Raw genomic sequence first — 17060 nt, 5'->3', positions numbered from 1 at the left:
CATAAGAAAATAAATTATGTTGCTCTTAAAGACCAAAAAATGTAGCCTTTTAACAGTGACATCTTGCTTCACTTGAAAGTAGTGAACTCTCAATCTCTAATACTCCCACCCTCACACAGTCCATGTGGAACAGACACGCAGCTTACGTTCTCGTATGGCGTTCCTTGCACAGCAAGCTTTATCAGTCAGCCTGCAAACCCCAAACTCCCGTGGCTCCAGATAACGATTCATTTCTTGTTCATGCTGCGTGTCCTTGCTGTGAGTGCCCCCACGCCATTGGCCTCCCCGAGGCCCGGGCTGCCGCTGTTGGTTGCTGGGACAGGAAAAACTAGTAATTTTGCAATGACGTTGATGTGCTGTGCCACATGCCCACGGCAGGCTGGAGGGAGCCGGGTTAGGAGTCTCCGTGCACCGCGGCAGGCTGGAATGCTGGTGCTCAGCCTGTCGCCCACGCCTGTGGGAGCACAGAGACCGGGAGGCAGGGGCATCTCACGAGGGGCCGAGTGCTCTGAGGTGTCCCCCGGACTGAACTAAGACACTGATTCTGAAGGGGGCTGTCCTCTGGGCTGGCTTTTCCTTTGGTTTGCACATTACATTTTTATAGTATATTAACGGTTTGCTTATTTGTAACATAAATCTGTTAGTGAAAGTTCAAAATTCTCAACTCTTTTTGTGTAAAACGTGTTGAGTAATGATGCAAATGCAAAAAGCTTGTAATTGCTGTTAAAATAGATAACAAAGTGTCACCTATTTTGTATTACATACACATGCACTAGAAGTTCTTAAAAAGTGTATGATTTGGGAAAATATGCTACATGAGGACAAATAATCATATTGAAGTTTAACACCTTCCATTTGGTCTTCTGAAAGTTCATGAAGAGTGATATACATACACACACAGAATACTTCTCCATACATACATACATGAATAGGCTTTCTCTAAGCAAAGTTATAAATCTTGTTCATCTCTGACAAACTTTTGGGTGCTCCTCCTCATTAGTGGTGTGTACCGGGGCTTCACAGTTCCTTCACAAGGCATATTGTTTTTAATTTTATTGGTAAGGTAGACATAATAAAAATTTTATCATTTTAATGATTTTGAAGTACAGTAACATTAAGTATGTTCTTATTGTTGTGCGACCATTACCACTATATATTTTAGCACTCTTTTTCATCTTCCAAAATTGAACCTCTATCTGTTAAATAATAGGTCTCCGTTATCCTGTCCACCCAGCACTCTACTTTCCGTCTCCATGAACCTGACCAGCCTAGGTGCCTTCTATGTGCGTGTGTAGAATTGCTGTGTGTGTGTGCTGTAATCTTTATTTTTATTTGGACTTTTCTAACACGTGCATTTACTGCCATAAATTCCTAAATGCTATGTTTGCTGTATCTCACACGTTTTTTAAAAGTTGTGTTTTTATTTTCATTTAGTTCAAAATATTTCTATATTTCTCTTGAGGCTTCTTTGGCTCATAAATTATTGAGAAGTGTGTTTTTTAATCTCCAAGTAATTGGGACTCTTCCAGTTTCTGTTACTGATTTCTAGCTTATTCCCACTGTTGACTGGGAGCATGCGTTGCTTGATTTCTATTCTTTTAATTTGTTAAGATGCATTTTATAGCCCAGAATGTGGTCTCTCGGTAAGTGTGCCATGAGAGCTTGAGACAAATATGTATTCTGCTGTTGTTGGATGAGGCATTCCATAAATGTCAATTAAATCCGGTTAATTGATGGGCTGTTCAGTTCAGCTATGTCCTCACTGATGTTCTGCCTGCTGGCTCTGTCAGTGCTGCAGAGCAGTGTGCAGGCTCCAGCTCAGTGATGGATTTGTTTGTTTCTCCTTGCACAGAGTTCTTTCAGTTTTTGTCTCACATATTTTAACATTCTCTTGTTTGGCTTGTGTACCTCAAGGATTGTTCATGTCTTCTTGGAAAACTGCTCTTTATTCTTAGTAATTTTTTTTGTTGGTTTGAAGTTCTCTTTGAGAATATGACTACTGCACTAAGATTTAATTACTGTTATCATGGCCTCTCTCTATTTCTCTCTCTTTACTTTTAATCTATCTGTCTTTATAGTTAAAATGGGATTTTTTTAGGCAACATATATAATTGTTGGGTCTTGATTTTCATTTTTAATCCACTTTGACACATTCTCTTTCAGTTAGTTTATTTAGACCATTGTCAATTAAAGTGATTGTTGATGTAATTGGTATTAACATCTGCCATGTTTATATATATATATGCTGTTCTCCCTTTTTTGGCTAATTTCTGTCTTGGTTTCTAAGAGTTCTTTATATACTCTACATATTAGTCTTTTGTCTGCTATGTGTGTTATACTTATTACCTCTGATATTTCCTTATTTAGTTATAGTGCCTTTTGTTGTCCAGAAGTTATTTTTCTTTTGCATTTTGTGGGTATTATTTCTTATTAAAAAAAACTCTTCATCCTAAAATGTATAAAGAATTCTTATATTTTATTCCAGTAATTTACAAACACAACTCATTGTGTTTGTGCATCTGTCAATCCATGTAAGAAGTCTTTGGTATCTGATGTAAATATTTTTTGAGATTCAAACGTTTCTCTTCCATGAAAGAATAGCCATTTGTCTCAGTGTTATTTTTTCAGTAGTCTAGCTTTTGACCACTGATTGGAAATTGTAATTTTATTATCTACTGATGTACAGATTATACTATAGACTCTGACCTATCTTATTATTTGATTTTTATTCTGACCTGTACTGCTTATTTGACCTGTGTATCTGTGCCTATTCCAATACCATATTTTAGTTACTGTATCATATTAGCTGTCAAGGCAAATCTTACCTTATAGTTGTTCACATTTTCTTGGTTATTTTTGTGAATTTTTTCTTCCTTTTGACAATCATTTTATAAAAATTCTGTTGGAATTTCTGTTATTATAATTAATTTGTAGATTAACAATTGACATCTTTGTGGTAAATTTGCTTCCAATTATTTAGAAGACATGCCAAAGAACAAGCAACTCAGTTCCTTCCTTCAAGGCATTCCAAACCAGGATAGCTTAGTAATTGAGCCGTTAGTAAGTGAGAACTTGTCATGTGCTTGCGGTGTTTGGTGATATAGTTACTGTCATCACCAGGACACTTATATTCCTCATTCCCTTTGTGTTCACCTTATTCCTGTTTATTTTGATAACCTAGTGCTATAAACTTGGATGTGTTTTTCTCTCCTTGATATTTTCCATCATGCCCTCCAGTTTCTGTGTTAGCACCCTCAGAAACCTTGCCCACATTCTCCTCCTTATTACTCCTCAATATCATTTCAAAGTCTGGTATGTGAGCATAATTACCCTTATCCTCTTGCACAAATTTTTCCTTCGTTTGTTGGATGACTCTCAGAGGATCGGTTTACGGTTTTGGCGTGGCCGGTGTCCAGAGGCGCAGTTGCTGTGAGTCCTGCTGCAAGTCCACCTGGCTCGGAAGAGTGGGGAAAGGACAGTTCTGAGCGGGAGGTTTTGCTTTCCACTGACTTGACCAGGTGGACATTGAAAGTGATTGAGTACTGGGCATAAAGATTGGCAGTTATTGTGATAAATGAATTAGAATCAAAGAACTTATTTGTGACTAGGTTATAAAGTATCTGCACTTATTTCCAGTGAACTTAACTAAAGTAATTGTAGGATCTCTTTCCTTCCCTTTTTACTTCACTTTATTTCCAGAACATTAAAATAGATTCTGATCCCTCATGTTTATTTTTCCATTAACAGTTACTTCTTTCTTCCTTCTCTCTAGTGAGTATAATATGTTGAAGACAATTTAAATTTTCTCTGTTGTTTTAAGATATTGAAAAGCTTCAAGATCAATTTGAAGATGCTTAACCCAGGAATCAATTTATTTTTTATTGATTTTAGAAGAAGGGAGAGGGAAAGAGAAACATTGGTGAGAGAGAAACATCGATTGTCTGCCTCCTGCTTGCCCTGTACCAGGGATGGAGCCTGCAACCTGAGCATGTGCCCTGACTGGGAATCAAACCTTGGACCTTTTGGTGCATGGATCAGTGCTCAACCAACTGAGCCATGCTGGCCAGGGCAATATTAACATTTTAAAACTTTTTATTTATTGACTTTAGGGAGAAAGGAAGAGTGGTAGGGATTTGTTGTTTTTAAAAAATATTGTGTTTTTTTAAAATAATATTTATTTATTTTTTATTGGTTGATTAATTTTAGAGAAAGAAAAGGAGAAAGAGAGAAACATCAATTTGTTCCACTTATTTATGAATTCATTGTTTGATTCTTGCCTATACCCTAACCAGAGATCAAACCCACAATCTTGCCCTATCAGGATGATGCTCTGAGCTACCCAGCCAGGGCCCTATATATCAACATATTTTAAGCCTGAGATAATTATTGTGACATAAAAACTGTGTATGTATTATATTTTATTATTTCAGTTAGGACTTTTAGTAATATTTTCTTACAGTTTAGTATGGAGCTGAACACTTGCTGATTTAATGTGAATTTGGGTTCATTCATCTACCTAATAAAATAGTAACATTCTAATTGACTGCACCTTTGTGATGCCCACCAGCCAATCAGGAGTGAGTATACAAATTAACCCAACAAAGATGGTGGCTTAATTTGCATACACAGTGCTGAGCAGCTGGGGATGAGGCGGGACGCTTGCATCAGAGCCGTGGCGATGACACAGGCGTGCCACACCGCCCCAGCTGCTCCGGGCCTCTGGACAGAAAGGCGGCCCCGAGCCTGAGGGGAGAGGCAGCTCTGCCAGCGCGAAGGAGCTGCGGCAGCCAGGGGAAGGGAGGCCCACTCTCGCATGAGTCTTCATGCATCGGGTTTCTAGTTTTTCAATAAATTGTCAGCAAACATAGTTGGGTTTAATGAAAAGGCTGAGCGTTAATTGATTTCTTAATTCCTTAGGATTAAGAATTGTACTTTGCCTAAAAGTCCAGCCAATCATTTCTGGTCCTTTGAAGTTACTGGTTCAGTTTTAACGTTTATAAAGCCATATTCAAATATTTATAGGGATGTTTTTGCTGCCTGTCATTAGACACAAACTACCCCAATACTCACCTGCTTAAAACAACAGCAACCATTTGTTTTGCTCACAAATCAGGGGAGCTTCTCTGCCACATGTGGTGTCCCTGGATGACCCACCAGTGCCCTCCCAGCTGGCCAGGGGGGTGCTGCCTGTTCCTCTGGTAGGTCTCTGTGGCCAGTGTGGGTATCCTCCTAATACGGTGGCTGGTTTGCGAGGATGCATATCCCAGGAAACGGTGTTCTGAGAGATAGGAAGTGGAAACTGCTGGTTTTTAAAGGCCTGAGCCTGGAAGCACGCATCGGCTCACCTTTGTGCTCTATTGGCTGAGCAGTCGCAGAGGGCAGACTGTAGGGCCAGGGAGCATGAAGCTCTAGCTCTGAGGGGGGGAGTGTGAACAGTCTCGGAGCCATGCTTTCCAGCTGCTGTCATGATGGGGGCATTGCTATTCTTTATTGAGAAGGTTAACTCGCTTCAAAGGGAGAATAGTGCTGAAACTTGGGGACAGTGATATTATTTCTATTATTTTCCAGTACAAATGTGTTTCTTCACCATTAAGACTTCTTAAAAACAGTATTAAAAACAGTATTTGCAAGATGTATGTGAGGAAAACTAGAAAACTCTGATGAAAGAATAAGAAAAGACTGATGCATGTATGTGGAGAGAAAGACGATATTCTTAAGATGACAGTTCCTTTAACTGATCTATAGACTCAGGAGCAACCGTTGTCAGAAGCTCACCAAGTTCTCTGTAGATATTAAGAAACTTATTCTAGGTTTATATAGAACTTCAAATGATACGAAATATGGCATGTCATAGTGAAGAAGAACAGCAGAGAGGGATGGCACTAACTTCAGTGTTCAGTGCAGAGCCACAGTGATTCAGTGGGATGAGGGAAGGAACACAGGTCAGTGGGCAGAATTGGTAGCCCAGAAAGAGACTCTTAAATACAGTCAACTGATGTCTGGAAAAGGAGCACAGGCATTCCAGGGGGGGAGAGATACTGAGTGGAACTGGGACTTAGCCTCATGCCAAAACCAGTCTACACACTGGCCTCGCGCCTCCACAGAAATAAACTAAAAGTGGATCCTAGGCCTAGATGTAAGGAACAACACGACCAGACTCTGGAAGACAATGTAAGAGAACACACAAGGTGACTTTGATTTGCTGCTGAGTTTTTAGCTACAACACCAAATGCACAATCCATGAAAGAAAAAATTAGGTGAGCTGGACTTGGTTGAAACTATAAATTTCTCCTCAGTGAAAGGCACTTAAAGAAAGTGAAAAGACCTGCAGAGAGAATGTTTTTCCCAACATATTTCTGATAAAGGTATCGCTTCACACTATGCAAAGAACTCTTAAAATTCAACAATAAGAAAACAGGTCACTTAATTAAAAAATAGGCAGAAGGTCTGAACAAACATCTCACCAAAGACGATATGTGGATGGCAAATAAGCATATGAAAAGATACCTCAACATATGTCATCTAGGAACTGGAAATTAAAACAACACTGATGCCACTACACACCTATTAAAATAGGTGAAATCCCAAACAGTGACAGCACCAAACACTGGCAAGAGTGAAGTGAGCTGTCTTTATTTAAATATATTTTTATTGATTTTTTTTCTTCTTTTTTTTTTGAGGAAGGGTGGGTAGAGAGGTAGAAACATCAAAGAGAGAGAAACATCGATTGGCTACCTTCTGCACATCTCATACCGGGTATGGAACCCACAATCTGGGAACCCAGCCAGTGACCTCTTGGTTCATGGGCCACAGGTCGGCCTGACCAGTAAGTCTTATTCATGCTGGTGGGAATGCAAAAGGTACAACTACTTTTGAAGACAGTTTGTCAGTTCCTTACAAAGCTACAGTCTTCTTTTTCTTCCTCTTTATTGAATGTATCAGGGTGACACTGGTTAACAAAATTATACAGGTTTGAGGTACACAGTTCCACAGCGCATCATCTGTACACTGCATTGTTGTTCATCACCCCAAGCTAAGTCTCCTCTTTCACCATTTATCCCCCATGCTCTCCTCCACCTCCCTCCACTCCCCCTCCCCCAGCAATCACCATACTGTTATCAATGGCCATGAGTTTTCTCCCTTTTTTCTTTTTTGCTCAATCCCTGCACCCCCCCACCTCCCCCCCAACAGCTGTCAGCCTGCTCTCTCTCTCTCTCTGAGTCTGTCTCTGTTTTGCTTGTTAGTTCATTTTGTTCATTAGAACATACAGTCCAGCAATTGTGTTCTTAGGGATTTGCCCAAATGAGTTACAAAAACCTGTGCCTGAGTGCCTTCAGCAGAAACAACCCAAATGTCCATCAGCAGATGACTGGGTAAACAAATGTGGTGTATATGTTTTTGAAAGTTTTAACTCCTTAGATTTTTAAAGAAAAACAGATTATGAGTTTAGAAATTATTATGTAGCATTTCCATAGGGGATTATTAAACCAGAATTATGCTCAATTCCATTTATTAGAATCAAACTTATCACTAGATGAAGCTTCAGAGCAACAAGTTCTCATCTTACAGATTTACAAAGAGTGAAACTGAGATGCAGAGAGGTTAAGTGATTTGCTCATAGACGCAACCAGTAAATAATAAAACCCAAGTTAAGAATAAGATCTCTGATATCCGTATCATTTTCTTACAGGAAACTTGACAGAAAAAGTAAACATCGTAAGTGGCTTGTCCACTGTAATAATGATAATTGATTATAACAGCCATAGCCCTGAGGGTTTATAAGAGACCTGGCCATGAGAACAGGCCAGCTAACAAAACAAATGAGTGGCGAATACAATTTCTGAGTTTCTAAAAAACGGGAACTAAATAGTGAAGTGAAATTACCATTTATTTACTAATGACTGCAGATTAGTCATCCCTACATGTACACTAAACTCTCTAGTGTTACGATACATTGCCCAGTACAATACGATTACTAACATTTTGGCGCGGTTTGCTTTTGGCTATTGTGGATAATGCTGCAATGAAATTGGTGCACAAATATCTGTTAGAGTGCTGCTTTCAATTCTTTTGGGTATACACTCAGAAGTGGAGTTGCTGGATATTATGGTAATTCTGTTTAACTTTTTAAAGAACTGCCATACTGTTTTCCATGGCAACTGCATGAGTTTGTGTCCCCACCAGTAACATACAAAGCTTTTCAGCTATCCCACCAACACTTTTTTTTATAACCATCCTAATATGTGAAGGAGTGTCTCACTGTGGTTTTGATTTGCATTTCCCTAGTGCTTAGTATTGTTGATCATGTCTTCCTGAATTTATTGGCTATTTGTAGGTTTTTGGATAAATGTCAGTTCAAGTATTCTTCCCACTTTTAATTGGGTGCTTTGCCTTTTTTTGTTGTTTGATTTTCTCTTTTGAAACCTAAGAATTATCCATACTTACTGATTTGTAGAAGCTCTTGTATCTATTTTGGACATTGAGCCTATGCATTCTTATTTTGAAAATATTTTCTCCTTATTATGTTTTATTCTTCATTTACAGTACCTATGGTTTAGAAGTTTTTATTTAGTAGCTTCTGCCATTTTTTCCCTTTATACTTTCTGGGTTTTGTATCTTGCTTAATAATGTTTTTATATTCTAAATTATTAAAAATATTGCCTTTACCATTTCATTGATGAGACTTTTTTACAGGCTAATCAGTAAGTAGATATTTGCTATATAATTCACATTTAATTCGAATTTAACCTTGGGCTGTATTTTGTAGGTCTGACAAATTAAATGCTGTGTTCATAATGAACTCTAGATCCTTGCTGCTACCTTTATCTACAATTGGAGGAAAATGTTTTCCCACAATCTGAGATTTGATTTTTTAAAAATAATTGCTGTTTCCATATTTAAGGATTAGTGATCTAAATGACCCCCCCCCTTGTCAAATACATAAATTCATATATGTACGCACATATTGTATGTGCTTTTTTACTTAGGCAGTTTTTTACTGAAATAAATTATGTGAATATATTTATTTAAATAATAAAAATCCTTATATGTGCTCTCTTTGCAATCTAGCCTATCTTAAAAAAAAAGGTTTTAATTGTGACATTTAATTTTTTCTGCTAGTATTACTTTATTTAACATCTTTCATCTTTTATTTATTGCGTTACCTTGTAAATATAGACTGATAAAATATGAGAATATTTTGTCTCTGTCTTTATTTATAATAGCTTTCTGTTTATAGAAAATGATTTAATGGCTTTATTTTATGATTAGTTGGACATTAATTTAAAATTATGAAAAATGCCTATAAAGTACCTCTGCTTTTTAAAAAATATATTTTTATTTATTTCAGAGAGGAAAGGAGAAGGAGAGAGAGAAAAACATGGATGATAAGAGAGAATCATTGATTGGCTGCCTTCCGGATGCCCCACATTGGGGATCAAGCCCCCAACCCAGGCATGTGTCCTGACCAGGAATTAGACTGTGACCTCCTGGTTTGTAGGGCGACTCAGCTAATGGGGGAGGAGAAGGCGTTGGTGACCTCTTCTCTTTCTCTTCCTCCTTTACAGACAGTGCTGTTCAGGCAGCCTGCCTCTGTCACGTTAGTCTGCCTCCCTTGTCCCAGCGCATGGATCATTTTTAATTTAAAATCTCCACCGCAGGTCATTGAGCGCTTCCACATGGAGGTTGGCACAGGACCAGACTCGAGACGCACAGCTCATAACAGTTGATGAAAAATTGGTAAGAATTTTTTATACGCCCTGCTAGGATTCTGCCTTCAGGGCTATTTCTGTACAGTAGATTTTTAAGAGGGGTGTTTTGTGGAAACTGATATGAATTTGACTGTCTAGATTCTATGTAAATTTACTTTAAGAAATATCTGTCACAAAAAGATAAAGGTAATTTATGTTAAGCATTATACACAAATATTAAGAGAAATTAAAGTTACAAAAGGCTTCCATTTTTTTGGAGTTATAAGTAGCAATTAGAACATTTTTTATTTTTATAATGCATGCATTAATTTTTATTTTCTCAGTTATACTATTTAATTAAGTTGTAAGGTTCCAGTACTATTTAAAATTAAGTATGTTGAGTTTTCTGGAATCAGTTTTTGTGTGTATGCATCTAATTTCACATTACACATGAGAGATTACAACTAGCAACAAATAAATAATATTTTTCACAACAGTAGAATTTTGGTAACCATGACATAAAATATTTAGATGTGTGGCATTTTAGATTCACCGGGGATGGAGACAGACCTGATGCTTATATTATATAACATACATTTTGTAAATGTCGTAAGATTTCCAGTTAAAATGTGTAGTCGTATTTTCATTTTTATTTGGCTTACCATTACCAAATATATGGGTGTGTTTCTTAACTACTCCCTTTCTAATTGTTGTATATTCTTTTATTGCTCAATTTTGAGCCTGTGAGCATAATTTAAATAATAGGTCACACTTTGGTTTCTATTTGCACCATTAAAGGTCTAAATAGGGAAATAAATAGATAAGGAAAAAGTGAGGCAATCCCTAAATATCTTATGTTTAAGGCTGGTTGATTTGAACTTTAAAAACAAAGGATAACCAAACTAGTTTATTAAAATGCTGCTTTTGAACTTTAAAACCAAAGGATAACCAAACTAGTTTATTAAAATGCTGCTTTTGGCCAAAACCGGTTTGGCTCAGAGGATAGAGCTTTGGCCTGCGGACTGAAAGGTCCCAGGTTCAATTCTGATCAAGGGCATGTACCTTGGCAGCTGATCGATGTTTCTCTCTCATTGATGTTTCTAACTCTCTATCCCTCTCCATTCCTCTCCGTAAAGAATCAATAAAATATATCTTTAAAAAAATAAAAATAAATAAAATGCTGCTTTTGTCATCCTCTTCTGAAAAATCGTACGGTGCTTCTTACTGACCTAAGACGAGTGATCATTAAATCCTGACATGGCCTGAGGCCTTCCTCTCCAGGTCTGTCTCCATCCCCGGTGCTCCTGCTCTCTGCCTGGCCTGCTGCTCTGTGTGCTGCTCAGGCATTTCGTTCCAGCTCGCTCTGCCCCGCTGCCGGGACCAGCCCCCGCTTTCCACGCAGCACCGTCCTCCGTCCTCACGTCCCTCCCTGCACTGCTTCCTCAGTCTGGAGAGGAGGACTCACCGTGCCACATGTCCGTTAAGGAAGGAGGACACTGTGTGATGTTTCTGCTGCATCTCTTTTGAGCCCCGAGAGATTGCCTTCTTGTTCCAGAATTATGGGCTTTACTCTCTAAAGATTTTCACAGGTTACGAGTAATGCTTCTAAGTTCTGTTCTCTCTGGTTTGAAGATCATAGGTCAGAACAGACACCACTCTGTTGCTCTAGACAACACCAGGAGCGGTGGATTGCTTTGAGTGTTTTGTTTTTAATTGTCTAACAAATCAGTTGCATACTTTTAATGAGTTTTGTTGCCTGTGTAGATTTTCTCCAGCTTTGTTATGTCTTTCTTGAAGTGTGTGCTAGTCAAAATGTAGGTTTGATATTCCAGCTAAAGTCAATTGAGGTCTCGTGTAATTATTCGTAGTTATTGAGGTGATATTTAATATGGATAGCTGAAACCCATAGCCATTCATTTATGTTTATATAAAATAAAGGGGTTAAATAACCACATAGGTAGCATAATGCTAATAAGGGTTTTGGCTCTTCTTGTTCCTACCTACTACCAGATGGAAGATTCAGTTAGTAGCATAATGACAATTGACAGTGGCAAGTGGAATTGATTAGATATGCATTTTGGGGGGGGGAAAGGATTCTAAAAATATATATATCAATATTTATGACGAAATGTTCCAAAGGGTGACGTAAAAGAAGATGTGGAAACCGCATTTTAATGTCTATACTATAAGCCAATTTATTAACTTAGGATACCATTTTTCTTAACCACTCAGCATCCTATATAATAAAAGGCTAATATGCAAACTGACCTGAACAGCCAAACAACTGGTCGCTGTGATGCGCACTGACCACCACGGGGCACACGCTCAACGCAGGAGCTGCTGCCTGATGGTCAGTGCGCTCCCACAGAGGGAGTGTCTCTCAGCCGGAGGCTCTCGCCTGGGCTCATGGCTGGCGAGCACAGCAGCGGCACTAAGGATAGCTGACTGCCGGCTTAGCCCTGGGGGAGCGGGCCAACGCCAGCAGTCAGATATCCACCAAGGATTCCTGGACTGCAAGAGAGTGCAGGCCAGGCTGAGGGACTCCCACCCCCACCCAAGTTCACAAATTTCATGCACCAGGCCTTTATTTAGTTATATGTGTACCTGAAATTGGATAGAAGCTAGGATCTTAATTGTGTGGTAGGGGAATTAGGCATTCTCGTGACTTCTATTGGATATCTTATGTGATGTAGTTTAAAAATTAATACAGGTGGCCAAAACCGGTTTGGCTCAGTGGATAGAGCGTCAGCCTGCAGACCGAAGGATCCCGGGTTCGATTTCGGTCAGGGGCATGTGCCTTGGTTACGGGCACATCTCCAGTGGGGGGTATGCAGGAGGCTGCTGATGGATGACTCTCTCTCATTGATGTTTCTAACTCTATATCTCTCTCCCTTCCTCTCTGTAAAGAATCAATAAAATATATTTTTTTAAAAATTAATACAGGTGATGCCTGTTAAGCTGTGGACTAGGTCTTAAGCCTGTAGACTAAACTTAATTGGGGGTTAGTTTTATTTTTATTTTATTTTATTTTAAAACCAGAAGATAACTTTAGATGTTATCTAGTTACATTATTGAATCTATTTTTCATTTAAAATTTTTTCAACCTTTTATTCAAGAGAAACCTTATGTGGGTGGGACTCCAGTAAGTAATGAACTCAATGAAAGCTGAATTTGCTGGAGGTGAGGGCTGGCAGCATGAGGGAGACGCAAGCTTTCCTCCGGACAGTGGTGCACAGCGTGGCCTGGGCGGGAGCCCAGGCCCTTGTATGAGGTCTGCAACGTCAGGCTATTTCCTAATCAGACAAAGGCTTTTTAAAGCCAATTTCACTCAGCATTCTTGATGTAGCAGTAAAAATGATTAATACTTAAAAATTTCCACCCTGCATATTCATCTTTTTACTTTTTGAGTGGCTAAACAAGAAGTACTATACATAAAGCATGTCTGCTGCATGTCCCCAAGTATCCACGGGTCCGAGGACAGCTGCTTGTGCAGCTGAGTGGCGGATGCACGTGGAAGCTGGCCCCTTTCTGCATGGAGCACCTCTAACTGAAACAGCAACAGGTGACACAGGTGGCTTTTCAGTCTTCAGCACACGCAGACATTTTCTGGAAAATACACCTGCTACTGCAAGGAAGCATTACCCATGATAAACTTCAAGCTTCCAATTTTAGAACTTGATGGTGCTACTCATCTGAGTGAGCCTGACAACGCTCCAGTAGAGACTGTTGTGATGCTGCTGGTGGCGATACTCAGACTGTGATTGAGGAGATTAGGTAATGAGTGCGCTAATTTTGGGAAGATTGGCATACCTCTTCTGATCCAGTGCTTTCCAGATGAACAGTGTATGTTATAAAACCATGCATTGTTCTCTCTTACAGTGCAGAACAATGCTTTTAATGTGAGTGTGACAATATTAAGGCTATGAAAATACTGCTCCCTTTTCTAATTACATGTCTCCTTTAGGATGAATTTTCTTCATGTAGTTCAACCAAGAAAGCTTAGTACAACAGTTTGAACAAAAGAACAGCTGTTAGAATTAACCTGTCTTGTGTTAAGCTACTCATTAGAGATTTTCAAAAACACATATCAGGTCCCCTCTTCTCACTAAATTCTTTAGCTTTTGAAAATAACGCATAACAACATTATCCTATATAATAAAAGGCTAATACGCAAATCGACCGAGCAGTGGAATGACCAATCGCTATGACATGCACTGACCACCAGGGTGCAGAAGCCCAACACCGGAGCTTCCGTTTGGTGGTCAGTGAGCTCCCACAGGGGGAGCACCACTCAGCTAGAAGCTGGGCTCATGGCTGGCCAGTGCAGCAGTGATGGCGGGAGCCTCTCCCGCCTCCACCACAGTGCTAAGGAGCAGCAAGCAGGTGGATAGTAAGGGGCAAGTGGTCTTAGACTGCAAGAGGGATGTCCAGCCGATGGCTTAGGCCTGGTTCCTGTGGAGCAGACATAAGCCGTCAGTTGGACATCCCCCGAGGGCTCCCAGACTGCGAGAGGGTGCAGGTTGGGCTGAGGGACTCCCCTTCCCCCCAAGTGTTTGAATTCTATGCACCGGGCCTCTAGTTTTTATAATAATTCTCTATTAATATATAATTGGTTTATTATCATTTTAAACTATGGTAAGTATATATTTAAATTTTTCTCCATTTAAATTTCTTATATGGCAAATATCTGCCGATAAATAAACAAAACCTCTTTGGGTCCAATAATTTTTATTTTTACTTCATAGATTTTTTAATTAAATTTATTGGGATAACATTGGTTAATGAGATTGTTAGTTTCCACGTGTGGGATTCTATGATTCATCATCTGTACATTGCATTGTGTGCCCACCACCCAGGAGCTTTTGGAGTGTAAAGGATCTCTGAGACCAAAATGTTTGAGAATCATCCTCCAAGTCTTCTTTTTGCTTCAAACATCCCCAGGGCCTTGATTCATGGCCCATGGATCCTGGTTAACTCATTGTCTTGATTACCTTGCAATTTAGCTGAGACCCGTTACCCTGTTGTGAGGCTGCCAGTGTGTGCAGGGCCTGCTGGGATTGTGGCCTCCAACCCTGCTCCTCTGCGCAGTCCTAGGAGGGCAGCTCTCAGCTGTTCTCAGCACCTCCTGAGGCGGCCTTTGTTCCGTAACCAAGCCATGTGTCCGTTCTTCCATCTCACAGATGTGCTGTTTATTATTTTAACTGCCATTCTCAGATAGTTCAGAGGGCACATTACCAAATGAAGTTTACTTTTTTTATTATTACATTTGACAGGCAGAATTTAACATATAGAACATAAGAAGTTAAAGGAATTCTTACAGTATTTCATAGATGTCAGTATTATTACAAGTACAAAGAAAAAGATGTTTTATTCTGAGTATCAATTGTGTATTGATAACAGGTACCTTATATTTTTTAGACATAAAATGTAAAGGGGAGAAGTCTGCCTAGCATTTTCCAATGTAAATAATCTATTCTTTCATTTTACTTTGGCATTGCTTTTTTTTTCAAATTTATTTGAGAGAGACAAAAAACAAAAACACCAAGAGAGAGAGGAAGAGAGAGAAACAGAAACATCAATTTGTTGTTTCACTTACTAATGCATTCATTGGTTGTACCTTGACCTGGGATCAAACCCGAGACCTTGGCATATCCGGACCATGCTCTGACCACCGGGCTACCTGGCCAGGCCTTGTCATTTACACCTGGATGCGATGTTGGCGGGTAGAGAACAGATTGTAGTATTTCCCCGTCTCATAGACTGCTGTTACTGAGTCCTAGAGAGGTACCTGGTGCGTTTCTAGCCAGTCAGTTTTCAGAAGGTCTTCTCCATTGTGTATAAACTAGTGTCCTTTTCATTTACTGTCAGAATTAATAAAAATTTAAATATCAAAAGAGTAGAAGGCAGCATCTTAAAATAATCTTGTCAGTGGATGTAGAAGCACAATGTTTAAGAAACCGTTTTGTTATTTCCACATCCGCGGTTCCTCCTGCACACGAGGCGAGCGGACAGCTGCCGGCTGCGGGCTGCTGTCACAGGGCTGCTGTGTGGGGCCGAGGGGAAGAACGCCTTGGCCTTTGTGCTGTTAAGAGAGAAATCCTTCCCTGTACCCCACCCCCACCCCCACCCCCGCTTCCTTCCAGCGCGTTTGATGGGGGCGTGTTGTCTTTTTATATTCACGTGGATTTTACAAGAGAGAGAAGGGGACTGTTGTTCTGTAAAGATTTTGAGTAAGTACTTCCCATAAAACAGCTACAGCATGAATGAGACCTACATGGTATGCTTTGTCATCATTTTTATTTCCTGTTTTTAAAATACTAATTTCTGTATGTCACAATCACCTTATATTAAGTATCTACTACTATAGGTAAAATTTAAATACAAAAGATAGAAAAGTCCCCTAAAAAAATGTAAGAATTATTTCAATGTAGTAAAAGTAAGGTGAAATAAGCCTTAAGAGTTTGGACATTAGTATATTACTTTTGTAAAATAAGTTGGCTGCCATCTAGCCTTCATTATTTATTTATTTATTCATTCATTCAATAAGCATGTATTGAGCACCTATGTGTGCCAGGCATTATGCTTCAATGTTTATGTTGACACTTTCAAAGGCTTATTTTCAGTTAGGTGCCTGGTCATTTCATTATAAACTATTAAACAGCAACTGTTTTAAATTAATAGTAAGTTTACATACATCCTCAACATAAACGCATATCAAAAAGGAAACTATGTAGCCATCTGTAAATCTCAAATAGGTAGGGTGGGAAAGGCTGGCTATCATTTCTGTGATTTTTTTTGGAGAAATTATAGTAAGCACTTTAATATAAATCCTGCCTATACTAATACCTGTATTTTAAAATTACGTGTGCATGCAGAGTAGTGGGTGTTTTGAATGTTGTCAGTTTATTGTCTTACTGCTTGGCAGTTTCCTCCCGCAGCACGGCCCGCACTGAGTCTGTTACTTGTTGATGCTTGCAGTAGGTAATTGCTGTTCAGTCGAGCACGTGGATTCAGCGCACACGCAGCCAAGGGTGATAATGCTGCTGCTTTAGAATGTCTGCAAGCAGCAACAAGTTACTTAGGATAATTTTTTGTCACTTTAGTAGGTTTTCAATGTTTTCATTGCTTGAACTTGCTGCAAGAAATTTGTAAAAATTAGTGATATTTTTGCAAGGCTTCCAAAATAAAACCATTATATTTGCTACATAAGTTCTAGTTTCATGTGGGGGTTTTTTTGTTTTGTGTTTTGTTTTTTGGTTTTTGGTTTTTTGTTTTACTTCCTAGCATACTAAAAGTTTATAGATGAAAACTTTTTATAAGTCTGCAAACTGGAATTAAAAATTGATCATTAGGAGTGACCCGCACAAAGAG

General features: G+C 39.1%; 1 protein-coding gene across 1 annotated transcript in view; it reads left to right on the top strand.

Moving 5' to 3' along the window:
• NDUFS4 (NADH:ubiquinone oxidoreductase subunit S4) overlaps nucleotides 1–17060 on the top strand; it is a 52303-nt gene that overhangs the window by 18015 nt on the left and 17228 nt on the right. The window contains exon 2 of the mRNA XM_036410452.1: nucleotides 9660–9738. Coding sequence (XP_036266345.1) covers nucleotides 9660–9738 — 79 coding nt within the window. The remainder of the gene's footprint in view (nucleotides 1–9659; nucleotides 9739–17060) is intronic.

The sequence above is a fragment of the Pipistrellus kuhlii genome, unplaced genomic scaffold, assembly GCF_014108245.1.
Source record: "Pipistrellus kuhlii isolate mPipKuh1 unplaced genomic scaffold, mPipKuh1.p scaffold_m20_p_4, whole genome shotgun sequence".
NCBI lineage: Eukaryota > Metazoa > Chordata > Mammalia > Chiroptera > Vespertilionidae > Pipistrellus > Pipistrellus kuhlii.
The sequence above is the reverse complement of the archived record's forward strand: the minus strand, read 5'-3'. Positions and strand labels throughout refer to the sequence as shown.